General features: G+C 42.2%; 1 protein-coding gene across 1 annotated transcript; it reads right to left on the bottom strand.

The window, feature by feature from the left end:
• Positions 1 to 377: 377 nt before the first annotated feature.
• On the bottom strand, positions 378 to 4464 carry LOC145356128 (immunoglobulin lambda-1 light chain-like). The gene is made up of 3 exons (XM_080208740.1): positions 4416 to 4464; positions 3929 to 4280; positions 378 to 699 (listed from the first exon to the last, which is right to left on the bottom strand). The coding sequence occupies exons 1-3, from the start codon at positions 4462 to 4464 to the stop codon at positions 378 to 380; spliced, it is 723 nt and encodes a 240-aa protein (XP_080064866.1).
• Between the last annotated feature and the right edge of the window lie 16060 nt (positions 4465 to 20524).

Genomic DNA, 20524 nt, shown 5'->3' with positions numbered 1-20524 from the left:
TAATGTCATCGATCATCTCCTTGTTGCGCCTGGATGTCATTGGCTTTAAATAAAATGTGCAGAATATCACAATGATATAATCTAACTATTTAATTCCCTTTAGACTGTTGCCATTAATTGTTTTTCAGGGGAAGGGAGAGAATAACAGAACATCGGTCGAGATAACAGTAGAATGATTTTATTACACAGCGGTATCAATGACATTACACTGAAGCTTTGATCCATTCAGAGTGAACACAGTTAAATTGAAATTAAGGGAATCAGCCGATCTGCTACAAACTGTGATGAACTGTTTGAAATGTTCCACTATTTGCCGAATTTATTCTGAAATTAAACTTTACTAACGGCAAAATACAAAAATGCATTAAATGCATGAATCACATACAGCTGGATCTGGAGATGCTTGTTTGAAGCGGGTTTGCTTGAGTCTCGTGTTTAACCACACAGGAGTAAAGCTCGTGTGAGTTCCAGTCTGAGGCTGACAGAGTCAGATAACTGCTCACACTGAACGTGTTGTCCGCCTCCTGCTGGATCCGACTGGTCTCCACCCCATTCTCTCTGACGCTGCCATCGACAGTCCATTCAATCTCCGCAGCTCCTGGGACAAAACCGCTCACCAAACACACCAGAGTCGCCATGTTCTTCGCTGTGAGTTGATCCGGTGAAGGCGGAAAGACAGACACAATGGGGCTCCTGGATCTGGAAGGTAAAGACAAAAGATTGCATATCTATTAAGAATCGGCATAAATTACTGAATCGTTGTTTCACCTTCTATTTCTTAAAATCGGTATTATTCTACCAGAATGTATCGACTTTATATAGTGCAGTCTTATTGATGCCAAATGCAAAAAGGTCGGGACTCTGGTTCCACACAACCTGAGATGGTTTTCCTTTTTTCCCTGCACGGACGGTGACATGCAAATAAAATCTGACCTACTGGAAATAGTGGAGATTTAAATATTAAAGAGAAAAATAAGACGGGAAGCTTATTGCATCCAGATGTGATCTGAGGCAATGCTGTCCGAGCCAGCATCGCGACCATTGAGGATTTGAGAATAACGCTAATCACTCAGAACTTGGGGTCAATATTGGAACCTACGCTGACCGCAACATTTGTGTATTTTGCAACTCAAAAAACTCGATTCTAAACAAATAAATCGACTGTTTGCTTCCATCAGCATTTACACTTCTTTGACACACTGGACTGATATTTGGGTTTGTGTAAATTCTTTGCCACGGCTTCACACCGTGTCCCACTCAGACCAAAAGTGACAATGTAGCCTAAATCTGAACAAGTAACTCCCGGTCGCATTGGAAATTTTCCGAGACATTTTTTCCGAGTGGAATGTCAGAAAAGATTTCTTACAGCAAAGAGGAAGAGTTTCTCACAAATATTGTAAACAATTCTAGCTATATAGCAACATAACGTAACGACACCTTCAAAAGATTAGTCAAATGCCAAATATGTCTTCATAATTATTTATCTCTCACACCTTGTCGCCAAAGCAGATGGACTGTGAGTTCTTACTGCGCTTAGATAGGGATCCATGATTCTGACATTTGAAGAATGATTCTACTTCACAAGTACTTCATTGTGAGGATGGTCTGAGGCCGTGGTCGGCGCTAAATCAATGCACGTTTGCATTTTCTTGCCTTTATCATTCGTAGATATTCGTAAAGCTGAAAGGGTTCTTCCCTCTTTAAGTCACCATTTACCACTATACTTACCATCTATCACAGTCAATGGGGAAACGCTCAGTAAATAAGTTAAGGCATTGTAAAGCATCGAAGAAAATACCGAATATGAATATCCATTTCAAACTAAAAGGATAAGGCTAACCTTTTACAATTGGCCCTGACATTGAGGTATTGTGTCGGCTACAACAACAGTATGAAGTTTGTCTGTGTCGGTGTAAACATCTCTGGAGCTACAAATTCGTCTTTTTTTTTGGAATGTAATTTGGATGTTGAAACTGAGACGACAGACGAATGCCGCCTGCCCTTATTTTAATGTTGGCATCCTCTTCCTGCGCCACCAAGAGTTTCGCTGAATAATCTCAAATGTCTGCACCGATGAGCAAGTGTGACTTCTATTTAAACGAAAGCGGACTCAAGTGAATTATTTTTACACCGGTATTTTCGCCAGATATGATTTCTTAAAGTAACAATTAAAATATTCAAGAACATTTTTCTCCTTTTTGCCTCATGCTGGTCCATTTCACAGTAACACACTCCAATAAACAAGTAACTTGAAGAAGAAAATAAAAAATAAAAGAAAATAAGATGAGAAGGGAAGAGACCCTCACCACAATTTTCCAATCGTGTCTGGAGCAGGCTTGGCTCTCGGAGGCAGGAGGACAGATGAAATTGTGAAAGGGCGAAAGGTAGATAGCATAGTTACAGACCAGTGAATCTAACCTCACTAAAGGGAGAACAATTGGAATAAACGCGGCATAATCAAACACAGCGATTACGGCTTTGTTAGCGGAATATCTTACCGCACAGCGTGAATTGGTATTTCTGAGCAGGTAGCATGAAGCGGTGAATGACGGCAATATTTTTGGTATAGTCTACATGGATTTTAACAAGGCTCTTGTTAAGCTCACACATAGGTATGAACAGGTTGGATCAGAAATTGGATCAGAGGCAGGAAGGAAAGGTTCTGTGTATCAATGACTGCCTCTATGAGTTTTGTCAGATGATACAAAATTGGCAACGTGGTTGCTAACGAAAAAAGCTGGATAATGCAGGAAGACGACAACGGACTAGTCGGAAAAGCGCAACAGCGACAAATGGAATTGAATACGGAAACTCTGAGGAACTGCATTTCAGGAAAGCCAACAAGACGAGGGAGAACATTGGGACAATGCCGAGAAATGTAGAGAAACCGAGTGAACCGAACATGTATGGCCACTGATCCTCAACGCAGCTGAGCAAGTGGAAATGGTAGAAAAAATGGCATATGAGGCAGTTTCATTTGTAAGCTGAGGTATAGATTGTTAGAACTTGGAGGTTATGCTGAAATTGCTGGGACATGTGCATAGGAAAAATGTAATTGTACGAAACCGACGACAGTGGAGTTCTAGATGGATGTCGGAATTCTTGCAACAGTATGGTTATATTGGACACCCAGGATTAATCCGAAATGTTAGCTGAGCATCTTGTACTGAACGGTTTTCACTGCCACGGTACCAGTGGCAGCGAGTCGTATCCGGGCACTACCTTTCTGCAGACTGAATGCAAGAAAGATCTTAAAACACAATGTTGCTTTAAGTGGAATGAAGCAGCCGGATGTAAAAGTTTCGAATACAATTCTAGCCTTTTAAACAAGACTAAAAAAGGCAGTGTGTGAAATAGCCTCAACCGCTATGTCGCTTTCATACAATCATAGAACTACAGACCACACAAGGGGGCCGACCATAGTTTGTAAAAAAAAACTACCGACTTAGCTCATTTCCATGCCTGTTTTTTTTTCAGTTTTAAAATGTTTATCGTCTTGCTAATTATGGCTCCGCTCGCAGTGTTCATACAGCTAGGTCACACCACTCCTAACACCGGCTAAGCGAAGGAAAACATCCCATCTTTCTAACAATCGCATTCAAATCATCTCTTCGCCGGCTGGATCAGATGGCTCAAAATTCTGCACAGTCCCAACAGATCAGACCGTAAGCCTCCAGTGAAATGATTTTCACTCGTAATTAAAATGCCTCTTTATCCTATCACATAACTGCACACACTCCTGAAAATCACCGAAGTTCTGAGCCCAGCTATCACTGTAATATCACTGGCTGCTGAAGCAAAGCATGAAAACATTTAAGAAGAATTCATTTTGATTTGCACTCACTCAATCCACCTATCCGGCCGTTTCGAAGTACATTTTGTTATTTAGAAAGCGTCACAAATGTTAGAGGAGAGTTAAGTGATTTACTTACTGCCCAGATTCAACTTCGTTCCTCTCCCGAAAATGAAATTAGATGCACCGCTGAGCCAAGCACAACAATAATAATCTACAGCGTCCTCCGATTGGACATTTGTGATGGTTAAATGCATCTTGTTACTCGATGAGTCCACAGATCCGATGAATCGATCTGGAATTCCTGGACCTCTGGTGGAGCTCCCGGACCAAACAAACACAGGGATATTGCTGGGTTTCTGCCAGTACCAGCTCGTGTCGTAGTTGCTAATGGTGTCTCCGGACATGGTGCAAGTGATGGTGACGGTCTTTCCCGGTGAGGACGAAATGGATCCTGGTTGGGTCAGGACAGAATCCGCAATTGTACCTGGTGAAATGCAAAGTATTGTCAGTCACAACTGTGAAACGTTGAATATAGCTTACAATTCATGTTGGCTAAAACACAAGTGCAAAAGCAGATAACGAAAAAAAATCGTTACTTCAGGTTGACGCCCGTACTTACTGTGGAAACAGAGTATCAGTGCGGCGAGAACTCCAATCGATTGTGTCATGGTGAGGGTTTGGGGAGAGGAAGAAGGAAGATAAATCCTGACACGAACGCGCTTCTGAGCCCATTCCAACCTCTCCTTAAAAAGATTGAAACATCGCAGGGCGAATGAATATTAATTACGTATGCAAATTTCCTTTGACGTGATGTTAGGCCAAAGATCTCCATTTCGGTGTTATCTGATATTTGCAGAATGCGCACGTCAACCATTTTGGAAAAGAAGAAATGTAAATCTCCCACGCCACAGAATAGCATGTAAAATGGCTCGATACCGACCCTCCCCAAAAAAAACAAACGGTGCGGTGAAACATAAAGAGATCGTGGCTTGATCTGGAAACTGCAGATTACAAGAAATAAATGTTGCGGATAGTAAACAGTATAATAGCCGTAGCGTCCATGCTGCATAAATTAGAGACGAAAAGTGTGAATTGAGATTTCATGTGCGCACACAGAGGGGTGTAAAGGAATTGACCACACTCCTTATTGACTTCTCGGGATAGACAGATAGATAGATAGATAGATAGGAAGGTAGATAGATAATTAAACAGACTGATAGATGTGTAGAGATGGAAGGGGAGAGACAGAAATAGATACATATATGGACAGAGAGAGATAGATAAATAGACGGATAGATAGATAGATAGATAGATAGATAGATAGATAGATAGATAGATAGATAGATAGATAGATAGAATGATTGAGATAAAAAGTTAGATAGATAGATAGGTATCTGAAGTGAACGAATGATAGACAAGTCCCGAAGAACATTTTATTACCTACCTGGAATGTGATTGAGGTGCCAAAACTGTCCACTCAGCTTTATTCAAGTGTTGGAAACCCACGGCATTCACAGTGAGTTAAGCCTTGGCAAAATGAAATGCTCCAGGAAACAGAGCTTTCGCATGACTTTCGTTCTTGGATTTGAGGGGGACATTTGCTGTCATAGGAAACAATGAGTTTGAGAATGTCAATGCATTGACCGGAATGAGCTGAAAGTAGCAGTTTTTTAAAGTTAGATTTCTGATGGCAGGTCACCCTCCTGCAACACCACCCCCGACTCCCGCCGCGCAACAGTATTGCAGAAGTCATCGTATAATGTTCCATTGCACCCTCGTTCGAAAAATTAATCAAAATCAAGCAAGCACTTTAAAGATTGAAAGTGTTAGCTTGTCACACATCTTCACCGCATGCGCCCTTAAACAATTGTGGGGATAACATTTTGGTTATGCAGTTGGGGCCCACAGAAGAGACGAAAGAAATGAATTAATTACTTCGCATGGAGAGCTCCCGATTGCGGTTGCAGATGCAGATGTGTCAGTATAAAGAATTCGAGAAGATTCATCGCAGAAAGAGGGCAATCAGCCCACCGCATCCATGTCGGTTCTGTAAAGGAGCGATAGAAGTGGAATTTCTGTCTTGATCTTACTCCAGTTTCCGACATATTTTCCACCTTTTTGACAAGGATTGTTAAATCTTCTTCCGCTATCCTTTGATCCATTTGCCTCCAGGTCATTAAGAGTCGGAACAGATTTACCCACCACCAGCCCTCTTCTGTTCCTGCTCCCGGGTTATTTCAAATGTTTGCTTCTGCTGATCAAACTTCTCGAAATTTGAATAAGCTTCCACTTTCCCGATCCAATATCTTTAAGAACATCTTTATCAAATCTACTGTGAGGCTCCAAGGAAAACAACTTCACGTCTTTCCGTCTAACTGAGGACTTTTATCGCTGGAAACATGCTAATACACCTTCTTGAACATTCTCCAAAGCCTTGAAATACTTCCGAAGAATATTGTCAAGAACTGGACTCAATACTCCAGCTGGGTTTTAACAAAGATAAAAGAGTTAACATGTTTGCTTGCATTTGGCTTCGGTTGTTGGAATTTCACTGACTCCCGTGCCGACAGAATGAAGGGTGGCGAAGGAATATTAACATTTCTCCACCACTGGGAAAATTTCCAACCAGCGGTCAGGTAGGAGGATCAGGAACATGTAATTAAAGTTGTTAGGCTGAAAGATATGGCAAGGTATTTACTGAAAGGATATGTCTCAGGTCCACGTCACGAAGTGCAGTCAGTGCCCGGGGAGAGAGAGGCTTAAGGCCTTGCCTGTGGGTGAAATGCACAGAGTTGACATCTGCAGTGTGGGGAGAGGGAGAGAGACAAATACTAGTTCAGTTTAATTCTTTTTAATAGCAGAAGCGAGAGAAGAACCACCCTCATGGCTTGTGAGCAAAATCGGAAAACGATTCGGTAGAGCCAGGAATGCAGGTTAAAGTTGACTGAAGACGGTATGTAGCTGAAATAACAGACAGAAAGCGGGCCTACTTCATGGAGATGTTGAAGTCCCAACATCTCCAATGATTGCGCCCGACTGGAAGCAAAAGAGGAAAACTATGCGATTAGTGGCAGAGCCGAAGATTGGGAAAAATGCAAAAACCGACAAAGAAAGACTAATAAAGTAATGATGAAGGGAAATTTAGAGCATGAGTGAATGTTAGCTAGGCATATTAAAAGAATGTGAGAATTTCTACATGCTTTTAAAAAGGAAAATGCTCACTAAAATAAGCGTGGTTACTCTGGAGAAGGAGTATCCGAAATTCATAATACGAAATGAGAAAATGGCGGAAGAATTGACATATTTTCTCTGCCTCGCTGTAGAATAGATAGATAATATCTAATACTTGGAGGTGAAGAGATAGAAGGAAGCGAGTAAGATAAAGCAACTAGAAGCACCAGGTCAATGCTACTGAGAAAACGATCAGAACTAAAGGCTGTCAAGGCGGTAGGACATGGTGGAACTGGGTAAGACACCTTTACGGAGAGTGGATGCAGACGGGATGGGCCGATTGGCCTCCTTCTGCATTATAGTGATTTTACAATTCCATGAGATCGGGAAATAACATATCTAAATCCTCTATTCACGAAAGGAAAGAGACAGAAAACATGTAACTACAAGCCAATTAGCCTAAAGTCTCTCAAAAGTTAAATGCTAGAATCTACTATTAGAAGATTACAGCATGGCACTTGCAATTATGCAGAGCCGACACGATTTTGTATACTTCAAGCCGTACTTTCCTAATTTGTTATACTTACTGGAGCAACTTATCAGTAACGTGAATAAAGAGACACCTGTAGACTTGGATTTACGAAAAGTATTTGATAAGATACTGCTTCAAGATACATTATGAAAACCCAAATAGGAGCACATCATGTACGAGGTAATATTTGTCACGAATAGAGGATTGGTTGCCTTACAGAAACAGAGAGATGGGTAACTGAGCCATTTTCTTTGGCGGTGGTGGTGGGCGGGAGTGGTTGTGGGGGTCTTGAGGGCAAACTGTAGTCGGTGGTGCATTACATCTAGGGCATCAGCTATTTTCAACTTATGGAAATGACATGGATGATGAGACGGATTGATTCCAAATTTTTCTCGCGACATTAATACAGGGGTAAAAGTAAATTGTGAAGTTAGCATGAATAATATGCAAAGGGAGCTAAATGGGCTAGGTGAGTGGCAAAAAGGAACAGGTGGGGTACAATGTGGTGAAATGCGAATTCATCCACTTTGGCAGGAAGAATGGAAAGCAGCAAATTATTCACAGGGAGACGAGAGTGCAAAGATCTGCAGCACTGGGGGATCTGCGTGCCCTGGAATGTGATCCACAAAACTTTAGCATGAAGCTGTAAGTGATTAGGAAAGCAAATGCAATATTGTCACGTATTGCAAGTGGGATGAAATGTAAAAGTAGGGAAGATTCTATACAAATGTATCAGCATTGGTGAGAGCACATCTGACGTACTTTCCTGTTGGCATGCATACCTTAGAACGGATACAATAACACCAGCAACAGTTCGGAGAAATCAGATGAAATGGATATCATATAGGGAAAAGTTGGACAGGTTGGATCTGTACCCATTAGAGTTTAGAAGAATTAGACGTGATCCTGCTGAAACTCCTTTTTACTTGAGGGGAATTGAGATGGAGAAGGCTGAGGAAGTTCCTCCCCTCTAAAGAGACTAGAACGAAGGAACATGAATTAAAATATGAGGTTTTCGTCATTAGAGCTGAAGATAAAGAGAATTCCATTCTCTGTGAGAGCCATTAGCCTGTGGAACTCTCTTTATCAGAAACATCCCATCATGAATGGTGGCGGATAATTAAACAACTCACTGGAGGAGAAGACATCACAAATTTCCCATCCTCAATGAGCAGTGAAAAAGATAAAGCTAAAGCCTTCGCAACAATCTTCTGTCATAAGTGCCAAGAGGAAGATCCATCTTCGTCGTTTACAAAAATAGTTAGCATCACAGATGTCAATCTTCAGCCAATTCAATTCGCTCCATGTGATATCAAGAAAAGGCCGAACGCGTTGGATACTGCAAAGGCTTTGGGCCCTAACCATATTCTGCCGACAGTGCTGAAGACCTGTGCTCCAGACAATGCGACTCCGCCAGTCAAGTTGTTTCAGTACATCTACAGCACTGGCATCTACCCGTCATTGCAGAAAATTGCCCAGTTCTGTCCTCTACTCAAAACGAAGGGCAACTCCAACTTTGTTCATTAGCCATCAGGCCACTCCAGATAATCAGTAAATTGATGGAAGAGATCATTAACAGAGCAATCAAACGGCAGGAATTTAGCAGGAACCTACTCACTGACACATAGTTTGGATTCCGCTAGCCACTCAGCACCTGACTTCATTGCAGCCTTGGGTCAAACATGGACAAGAGTAATTGAATGGCAGGTGTGAAGTGACTGCCTTTGACGTCAAGGCAACACGTGTGGAAATAAGGAGCCCGCGCAATGCTGGGGTCAATTAGAATCAGAGGGAAAATTCTACGCTGGTTGGAGTCATACCTGGCGCAGAGGAAGAGTCTTGCTGTGGTTTTAGTTCAATCCTCTAGTTTGCGCACTTCTGTGCAGGAGTTTCTCAAGATGGTGTCAGAGGTCCAACCATCTTCAGCTGCTCTATCATTGACGTCCCTTGCATCATAATGTCAGCAGTGGGGATGATCGCAGAATATACAGTACCATTCCCGCGTCCTCAGAGACAGAAGCCGCCCATGTCCAAATACAAAAAGCCCTGGACAATGTCCAAGCTTGGGTTGACAAGTGGCATGTATCCTTCGTGACAAAGCAGTGCCAGGAAATGACCATCCCCAACAACAGGGAATCTAACCATTGTCCCTGACACTCAATGTTATTGCCTTCACTGTGGACATCATAAGGGCGACCACTGATCAGAAACTGAACTGGTTTTGATATTCAAATACGATGACTGCAAGAGCAGGTCAGAGGCTATGAATTCTGCGGCACGAATCCCACTTCCTTACTCGCCAAGCCTGCCCACCATCTGCGAAGCACAAGTCAGGAGTATGATGGAATACTTTCCACGAGCCAGGAGAGTGCAGCTTCGATAGCTCTCAAGAAGCTCACACCATCCAGGGCAAAACTTGACTGGCACTTCTTCCACAAACTCCCTCCGCCATGATGAACAGCGGCAGCAGTGTGCACCATCTGCAAGATGCACTGCAAAAACCCATCCAGGCTCCATAGGCAGCATCTTACAAAATCACATGCTTCCCATCCTGAAGGACAAAGGCAGCAGACACATGGGAACACCACCATCATAGCCCACCCTTCCAACTCATTGGCAATCCGACTTGGGGATATATTGCTACCTAGACCACAGGGACTGCGCTGATTCAACAAAGCAGTTCACCATCACCTCGAAGGCAATTCGCGGTGAGGAATAAATGCTGGTCCAGCCAGCATCCCATTTAAAAATGCAGAATCCGATAGATTCTTGATTAAAAAGGGACTCAAAGAGTATGGGGGCAGACAGGAATGTGGGGTCGAGCCCACGATCACATCAGCCTCGACCTTAGGCCTATTCTTCGTTTGAATTCATATGATCGCATGATTCGTATTTGCGCGCTTTTTGTCTACTTATTTCATATTAAATTTCTGAGCTTTTGGTTCCATTAATGTGGCACTGGCAGCATTATATTTAGTGAATGACACAGCACAGAAAATGATCGTAAAACATCCAGTGACACAGCGTTCTTCCTGCTTCTAATCATTCGGATTTTCTGATATTGTGGACATTTTCAACTGAAAAGAGGAACATACTAAAATCTGAATTATTTGGCAATACCTTAATAGAATATTCTGAAAACGACTTTCATGTCTGAATCCCTATTTTCCAAGTGTCCGCGCATTTTGCCAAGAATTGATATTTTGAGATATTTTAACCGCAAATACACTTCACGTAATAACATGGTCCTTGTTATACAAGTCAATATTGCCATCTGCTGGTTCAGCCGCAAAAAACGCACAGGTTCATTGGGATTAGTTTTGGATTCCTTTCATCTATGATACGTAGTCCAATAGCAATGACAATTATAACATAAAATTCTGGATAAATTTAAGAGATCTGGTAACACTGTGAAGAAAGAAACACAATTTCTGTATAAGGGTTATTCGCACTGCTGTGTTCGGTGAAACAGTGTTCAGTCTTTAATAAATTAAGCATAAATCTCATCAGTATTTTTATCATGAATTTCAAACGTTTCGAAGACAGGTGCAGGCGCAGCCTCAAACAAGGCAGCAGGAACTAACACTGTAAAGCATGGCGGATGCTCTCATCCGGCGACTGATTACTGGATTCGTATTGTACATTCCTGGAGCAAGCAGTGATTCTAAATCATGGTATCTGGCAGTAAATTTTTAACAAAAATAGTTACAATAATGTTAACCATGAAACCAATGAATTGCCGAAAAAAAATACATTCGCTTCATTAATATCATTCCAGGCAGGAAATCTGCCATCCTTACTGAGTACATATGTGACTCCACGTTTTCCATCGCGAGAAAGATGCAGAAGTCTGAGGACACGTACCCACCAACTTAAGAACAGTTTCTTCCCTGCTGCCGTCAGACTTTTGAATGGACCTACCTCGCATTAAGTTGATGTTTCTCTACACCCTAGCTATGACTGTAACACGACATTCTGCACTGTCTCCTTTCCGTCTCTATGAACGGTATCATTTGTTGATATGGCGTGTAAGTAACAATAAGTGTCACTGCATACTAATATATAAGTCAATGATAAATCAAATGAAATCAAAAACATTTGTGCTGTTAGGGAAACATGTACACAATACATGTCCGACCACGTTGGTGACACGCTGTTACCAGTGATATTGAGAATGAACATCCTGATCAGGTCGGTTTACGTGTTACAGAAAGAGCCCGTTCACCTGAAATGATTCTAAAATTAATAGCAGTACAAGACCAAAGCGGCAGTAGCGCAAGTTTTGTTTTCAATTACGGAGGTAGTTACAGATGAGAATTAGAAGCCAGGAGTGAAGGAGTTTGGGGGAGGGACAGGCGAACATCAGACCGTACATATAACCTAGCAGAAAGCAAGAACACAACTGGTGCGATATTGAAAATACTGAACGATTATTAATATAACTTGTAAAGAGTTGAGGCCACAGCACTGATCACTGTAGCACACCACCCCTTACATCTTGTCAATCAGAAAATTGTCCCTCTTGCCGACTTTCCGTTTCCTGATCGCTCGCAAATTTTCTGTCCATGCCCCCACACGATAAACTCTCATTTTCCGCCATACCCTTTGTTGCAACATCTTCTTAAATGCTTACTGAAAATCACAGTACATGATTTCCCTTTGACAAAACTGTGTTGGCTCAACCTGATTACCGTGATTTTACTTATGCGCCCTGCTATCAAATCTTTAACAAAAGCTGCTAACATCTTACTTATATGTCACATGTTGAGCTAACTGGTGTTGTTCAGCTAACATGTATTGTTTCCTACGATAGGTCGCTTTTTCCTGTTGCATTAAAGTGCTACATTCGAAGTTTTCCAATCTAAGGGACGCCTCCCAGGAACTGGGGAATTATGGAAAATTAAAACCAACACATCAATTGCCTCTTTTGTCACTTCTATTAAGACATTCGGGTGAAATCCAGCAGGACCTGAGGATTTATCAACCAACATCTTCAACAACTTTCTTACTGTAATTTCCCTGACGATTCTAATTTTCTTGAGTCCTTCTCTTCCATTTCCTGCTCTACAGCTATTTCTGTGATGCCACTTGTATCCTCTACAATGAAGACTAAAGCAAAATGCCTGCTCGCTTCATCTGCAATCTTTGTGTTTGCTACAAATTCTCCAGACTCAATTTCTATCGGAATGTCGCCCACTCGATGAACGGTTTTTTTTTTATTGTTTAACTTTACACCTTTAAGTTGATGTAATAGTGTCACGAGCAGGCGTACATTATCAACGCAATAAAGTTACTGTGAAATCGCCCAGTCTCCACACTCCGACACCTGTTCGGGTATACTGAGGGAGAATTAGCAATACTAAGCACAGTGCCACAGTGCCAAAGGCAAGAAATAACTGAAAAAAACCGAGTGTATTTGGGAAACGAATCAGCTGGTCTGGAAGCAAATGTGGAGGCAGAAACAGAGTGAAAATTGCGCCTCCAAAGTTGCCTGATGAAAATATATGCAACGAGTTTTGTTGACCTGACATTGACTGAATGAGTAAAGGAAACCGCTCCAGTTATAACTTCAAGATGAAAATTGCATTGATACATGAAACCGATGTCTGGATGAAATGTTAATCTAGCACTGGAGTGCGATTACTTGGATGGCTCTTTCAAAGTGTACAGTGGGCCACTGGTATTTTCTGTCGTATTCTTCTGTGAAATGGTTGGGAACTGCCCTCTATGTAAGGTTACTAAGTCATTTATCAATTGCGTTCCTCTTTAGAGGGAACCAGATGTTTATCCTTTGTATGTACACATATTTTTCTTTAACTGGTGACAAAACGTTGCATAGCCAGTTGCTATCATCAGAAATGCAAAAGTGTAAATGATGAAGGGGCAGATTCAGAAGGCTCTTCTACATGTGAAGGTAAGAACAATTGAAAAATTGTGGCGAGAAAATGTCTTGGATTAACAGGCCATCATCACTTGTCTTTGCTTCTGTCCTAATTTTTATAGGTCAAAGACCTCTGTGACTGTTGAGTTTTATCTCAAAAGGTTTTGGGAGAAACCTGGTCTCAGCTGTGGTTTATCAGGCTTCTCATTGACCACAAATATAAGTGGGTATTTATACATCATGAGTCCCAGTATCAATCACAACACAAACTCCCGATTCCGGTTCGAACTGCAGGTCTTCCGACTTTGGTCAGGACGCAAACTCTTGATTCAACCAGGACCCTCAGTCCATCTGGCAGCTGCAGTCACAACATAACCTTTGGTTCAATTACGACCCACAATGCTTCTGGCGGCATCGGCATCTCCTTCCTTGAAGTTACTTGGGCGGCTGTGGCTGTCCCAGCAGGACTCTTCCTGTTAAAAAGCCGGTATCGCAATCTATGAGATGCAGCTGTAAACTGGTATCGCAATCTACCAGGTGAGCTGTTCAACAATATTCAGTTAGCACAAAAAATTAATATTTGCAGTGTCTGCAAAATAATATTCACATTTGACTATCTACCTTTATGAAAATGAAAGTTAAAAAATGAAAACCATGAACCAAATAAGGAAAACATGAATAAATAATTTCTATTGATACCAGGAGCAGCATAAGATTAAGGAGATCAGCCATGAGGAAGGGTTATGTTTGTGATCTCTGCTAAGTACAAAATGCATTAAATTCATTAACTCCTATCCTACTTCAGTCCCCCAATTTTGGTCGGGGCCAGTCCCAACCATGGCCCCATGACCAATTCAGAGCTAAATGTTACCAGCATATTGGCCTACCTGTAGTTAACAAAAAGAAAGACAACTTGGGGTTCTTTATGCCCATAAAATGAATAATCACCCAACCAATCAACAATAAGTTATCTTGTAGGAAAATGCTAAAGTCCAAGCCCAATACAAGACCTTGGCTTAACCCTGCATGACTGGCAAGCACCCACACAGACACTGGCCTTTATTTGTGCATCGGTCTTGGTCATCCTCTGCGTAGTCTAGTTCTTTCTTCTGGCCTGGCACTCTGGATCTGGTCTTTCCTCCCTCCTTCTCAGATGTGATGGTTCTCCTTGTGTTGGTCGTCGCTGGTCATGGTCACCATTGTTGTAGCTCGTTCGTGAGGCCAGAGAGAGAGATTTCTGGTTGGGTTTCACGCCCCTGTTGGCCATTGCCAATCAATCGATCAGGACTTGATCCCTCATCATGGTTGTAGCCTGTTTGTCTCCGTCTTTAAACTGCAGCCTGTCATTTTAGTTCTTGCCCAGCTGTCCCAGAGTGCTTTACAAATCGTCATTTCAGATGGCCCGTTTGACCATAGTCCTTCCTTTGATCTTGAACGCGAAGCGTGATGGATCACAAACTTAGGACCAGTGTCCGTCAGGAATTCCCCAGACACCCAACAGTCCAGCAAGGTCCAGGCAATGGCATGCACAGTCAAAACGAATGGGGTCCAGGGACATATTGGTGAGTTGCCAGCACGGGAGTAGGAAGAGCAGCCATTGCAGGCCATTCTGAGGATATCATTTGATGAATAATAATGGAGCCATATCACGAGAATAGGCCCAAGCAACTGATCAATGATGGAAAATTGTTGGATCGTGTGTAGAATAGCGTCAAAGACCAACGCAAGTCCGAAAAGAATAAGCAGAAGGGCTGCACAATGATTAGCACTGCTGCCACACAACGCCAGGGAACGGTTCCGATTCCCGGCTTGGATTGCAGTCTGTGCAGAGTCTGCACGTTCTTCCCGTGTCTGCGTGGGGTTCATCCGTTTGGTCCACTTTCCTCCCACAGTCCGAATGACGTGCTTATTAGGTGCATTGGCCATGCTAACTTTTCCCTCAATTACCTGTACAGGCGCCGGGGTGTGGCGACTAGGGGATTTTCACAGTAACATCATTGCAGTAATTGCAGTTTGGATTACAACTGATAGTTGTAAGTCTACGTGTGACAATAACAAACAAACAGTTAAAAACTTTAAAACTTTAAAAAATGGTAATAGTTTGCTATCGTTACAGTTGAATAGAATGCAACTTTGATAGGGGTCATAACAGTACTGTGGCAGAAGAAGAATTAATTAGCCTTCCCCCAACTTAGCACCTTAACTTGAGGGCTATCCTTGTCTTTATCCATCAATACCTTATAACTTACTGAACTGTGGTCACTGTTCCTCAACTGTTCCCCTGCTGAAACATCGACCACCTGGCCGGGCTCATTCGTGGAAATAATTCCTCTGGACCTGTCTTATCACACTCGCTGATCATTGTAAATACGAGGATTAGGTAGACCGTGTGCAAGGGAAGGCAGACAATGAGTTGCGTTGAGTGATTTGGCACTAAAGTGTTACTATGTCAATCTATATTCTCATTCATGGTTTTAACTCTCTTTACAATGAGCACTCGGTTTAGCAAAGCCACATAAATTGTTGCTTCAGCCATAGCCTCATATGAATCAAGAAACAAGAGATCCTGAAACATTTTCAATCACTTTTGTGAAAAATAGCAGTGCTGGAAAGTCATGCCTTCTCAAATAGATGGTGCCTCTGGCCGACTGTATATAAGGCAGTTACAAGTAAGGACAAAGCTCAATATTCCTTGCTGAATCAGTTTTCCTCCGCTTATATTGGTATTCAGTATGCTTCCATTATGCAGCATGGTCCAAATTGTCAGAACATGCTCTTGACTCCATCTATCATCTGGTGCACTGTTTTGATAAAATAAAAGTGTTTATCTTTTTATTACTGGATTGTAACTCAGGGAATATCTGATTTTTTGATTGTGTGAGGTGTGGCACTCTCACAGAAGATTCACCAGAATGTCGCCTGAGCTCATAGAGAAATAGAGACACGAAGTTTTACAGCATAGAACCCAGCCAGTCAGCCCAACTTGTCCATGCTGCCCTTTCTTTAAAAAAAACCCCGAAGCTAATCCCAATTGCCTGCATTTGGCCCATATCACTCTATACCCATCTTATCCATGTAACTACCTAAATGCTATTTAAAAGACAAAATTGCACCCGCCTCTACGACTACCTCTGACAGCTTGTTCCAGACACTCACCACCCTCTGTATGATAAAAATTGCCCTTCTGGACACGTTTGTATCTCTCCCCTCTCACCTTAAAACTATGCCCTCTAATTTTAGACACCCTTGCCTTGGGAAAAGATATTGAATATCTAGCTGATCTGTGCCTGTAGATCCTATCTCTCAAAAGTCTTCCAACAATTTACCCACCACAGATGTGAGGCTCACTGGCATGTAGTTCCCAGGCTATTCCCTGCAGCCCTTTTTTAAAAAAAGGCACATTTGTCACTCTCTAATCTTCAGGCACCTCACCTGTGACTATCAACGATTCAAATATCTTGGCTAGGGGACCTGCAATTTCCTCCCTAGCCTCCCACAATGCACTGGGATGCACGTCATCAGGTTGCGGGGGTTTATCTGTCTCGTTGAGCCTTAAGATTTCCAGCACCTCCTTCTCTGTAATACGTACTACTCCTCACCCATCTCTTGTGGATCCGCATTTTGATGACCTTGCTCATCCTTAAGAGGCCCTACTGTCCCCCTTGTTACTATTTTGCCCTTTATATATTGGCAGAAACTCTTTGGATTCTCCTTTGCCTTATCTGCCAAAACAATCTCGAGTCCCCTTTTTGCCCTCCTGATTTTCCTCTTAACTCTACTCCTCCACCCCCTATACTCTTCAAGGGATTCACGTGAACTCAGCTGCTTACGTGTGTCATGTGCCTCTTTCTTCTTCTTGACCAGGGCCTCAATATCCCGAGTCATCCAGGGTTTCCTCTTTCAGCCAGTCTTGTTTTTCACTCAAAGAGGAATGTTTTGAAAGCGTGCCACTTACCAGACATCCCTGTGCCTTCCCACAGACTCCCCCAATGAACATTTGAAAGCTCCTGCCTGAGGCTATCGAAATTAATTTTCGTACAGCGGAGAAAGCTGAGGTGTTAGCTAATCAAGGTGCACAAAATTATGAACGATATACATAGGAAGAAACCTTTCGCCGCAGTAGAGGAGTCAATAACCAGCGGGCATGGATTTAATGTAAGGCATGAGGTGGGTATGCCGGCGTTGGACTGGCGTAAACACAGTAAAAAGTCTGACAACACCAGGTTTTAGTCCAACCTATTTATTTGATAATATACTCACAAGCTTTCGGGTTAGCCCCTTCGTCAGGTGAATGGAGAGTTCTGGCCTCAGACAGAGCATATAAAGCACAGACAGTTTAGAGATTACTGATTAGAATGCGAATCCTTACACCTAACCTGCTGTTCAAGACCTGAAGTGGCTGATAATGAGTGGAAGGAGCACTGATCACAGTTTAAAGAGACGTGTATTGTCTCCAGACAGTACAGTAAGAGAGGTTGGACTAAAACCTGGTGTTGTCAGACTTTTTAGTGTAAGGAGCAGGAGATTGAGAGGAGATTTGAAGAGATTCTTGTTCAGCCGGAGGATGCTATGAATCTGGAACACGCTGTTTGAAAGGGTGGTGAAGGAAGGAAAACCTCACGGCATTTAAGAAGCATTTTGATGAGGAATTGAAACGTCATTCCAAGCAGGGTTACGGGCAAAGTACTGGAAATTGAATTAAAATAGTCTGGTTTTTGATGGTCGACACAGCTGCGAAGGGCCTCATTCTGGGCTGGATTCCCATCGCCAGCTTTAAAGGGCAAAATACAGCAAGTTTATGCTTTCGATCTTCACAATTGAACCCTTCTGCAATGTTATCACTCTGACGAATCAGCCCTGTATTCCTTCAGGATACCAATGTATCTACGGCAATTGAACAGTCCCGCCCACGAAGAAATCAGAGCGGACGAAGGGCAGAGAAAGGAAATGCCCCTTGACCTCAGGCGGGAATTTCTGGCCTCGATCGCGAGAGGCCGTAAAAATCCCGCAGCTCAGTCTGAAAACTTAAATCCAGCAGTCCAGATGTGATCTGACCAAAGCTGTAGACAGCAGAAAGCATTATTTACCCACTTTTTAATCTCAAAAGCCTTCTCTTAAAGGCCAGCATTCTGATTGATTTTTGTTTTATCGTCTGTTCTTAAAGTTTTTAGTGATTTATGTACAGGAACACCTAAATCCCTTTGTTCATTCAAAGTATCTCATCTCTTACCTTCAGACAAAAAATTCGAGCTGCTCGCTATCGTAACTTGGTCACGGAATCAAAGAATTCACTGGTCCATTCCCTTAGTTTATCTGTGAAATTCTACCGAAGAGTCAGCCAGCTTTCGGCGACTCCTTAACTTAATCTGATCTGAATCTGAAACTCTCTGACCCTCTATTTGAATGACAAAATGATCTCATTCAGAAAATTGAGGAGATAACTCAGCGTGTAGACGAAGGTGGAGCAATTGCTGTCGTATACATGAATTTTGGCCAGGCGTTAGATCAGGTTCCCCATGGTAGGCTCATGAAGAAGGTAAGGGGGTGTAAATGAGAAGTGTAAATGACTATTTTCTCGGGTGAATGCAGCTGTTGCTAGGGGGCATAACTATAACGTTCATAGCAGGAAAGATAAGAGGGATGTCTGAGGTAGAGAGTGGTTAGGGTGTGCAATACACTGCCTGCTATCATAGTGGTGTCGGACACTTTAGGAACTTTCAAGTGGTTATTGGATAAGCACATGGAGGAGACCAGAATTAGGGAATAGGATAGCTGGACCTTGGGTTTGGACATAGCTCGGCATAACATTGAGGGCCTAAGGGCCTGTACTGTGCTGTACTGTTCTATGTTCTTTGTTCTAAAAGACTCTCAGGAATTTGCATTTATCACATGCAACAAATCTGAGAACAAATCTTTGATCAATACTTTCTCTCTCCTATCCATAACCAATTCCCGACAGATGCGTTCAAATAAATTATTATTCGTTCTGCCCCTGGATCTTTTTTATGTCTCCCTGTTTCGGACTCACTCACGGTGGAAAATTTTTCTCTGTGTTACCGTATTATAACTTTTCCTAACATAAAAGACGCCTATTACACCTTGGCATACTCTCCTGAGAGACAAGAGCCTAGTATATTGATTTTCCTGATTGGTGCATCGCCCCAATTCCAGTAGAAATCTGGCAAATAGTTTCTGCACTTTCTCATGTCCGACAGCAGCATTTTTGAGGTATATAGACTATAGATGAGCACAACTCTCTCCAAGGCTAATGAACCCCCGGGTGTTTTGTTTTGTTCTGTAAGTGCACCAGTACCTTGTTTGCACTTTTTACCAAGTGCGGAACTTCTTACCACTTACAGAAATTTATGTCTTGCAAGCCCAAATCTAATTGAAGAAATAACGCAATAGGGCATCAAAGGGATGTCTTGTCGACTTTACGATTCGTATGAAGATGAAGTTAAAAAAAGACTCTGTTCTGAGCTGGTTTGAGTAAACGCCTCACTGAAAATGCATCTGCGCAAGTTGACATGTTCGTAAAGCGCCTGCTTCAGTGTAATCATTGTAGTCCAATTAAACCAACTGGATAGATTATTTAAGAAAATGACTTGCAGACGCAGAACCTATATTGCATCTGTGTATTAAAAAATGAGGCAGTGACAGAGTTTGCCCTGAATTTTTGTAACCGGCTGGTTTAGAAGTGTCTGCTCCTTTAACGTATTTTTGTAAATCTCGAGACGCAGTTCAGCACTTTCACTACAATGGCAGAATACAACTCGGTCCATTTTAAAACAAATGTTGCAATATTACTTCATGCTGTTAATTTAATGTCATCGATCGTCTCCTTGTTGCGCCTGCTTGTCATTGGCTTTAAGTCAAATGTTCAGAATATCACAATTATATAATCTCACTATTTAATTCCCTCTAGAATGCAGACATTAATTGTTTTAAGGGGAAGAGAGAGAATAATAGAACTACGGTCGAGCTAACGGTATAATGATTTTATTACACAGCGGTATCAATGACATTACACTGAAGCTTGGATCCACTGAGTTTAAACACAGTTAAACTGAGATTAAGGGAATCAGCCGATCTGCTACAAACTGTGATGAAAAGTTTGACATGTTCCACTATTTGCGAAATTTAT

This window comes from Carcharhinus amblyrhynchos, chromosome 20 (assembly GCF_965287045.1).
Source record: "Carcharhinus amblyrhynchos chromosome 20, sCarAmb.v2.hapA, whole genome shotgun sequence".
Taxonomy (NCBI): Eukaryota; Metazoa; Chordata; class Chondrichthyes; order Carcharhiniformes; family Carcharhinidae; genus Carcharhinus; species Carcharhinus amblyrhynchos.
This window is presented reverse-complemented; position numbering and strand designations above follow the sequence as displayed.

What these genes read in the sequence shown, in the direction of transcription:
- LOC145356128 (XM_080208740.1), bottom strand. Translation starts at nt 4,464, where the DNA reads ATGACACAATCGATTGGAGTTCTCGCCGCACTGATACTCTGTTTCCAC. An exon ending in ACTGATACTCTGTTTCCACA is followed by an intron (nt 4,281 to 4,415) that starts GTAAGTACGGGC and finishes GCATTTCACCAG; the next exon opens with GTACAATTGCGGATTCTGTC. An exon ending in AAGTTGAATCTGGGCAGTAA is followed by an intron (nt 700 to 3,928) that starts GTAAATCACTTA and finishes TTTACCTTCCAG; the next exon opens with ATCCAGGAGCCCCATTGTGT.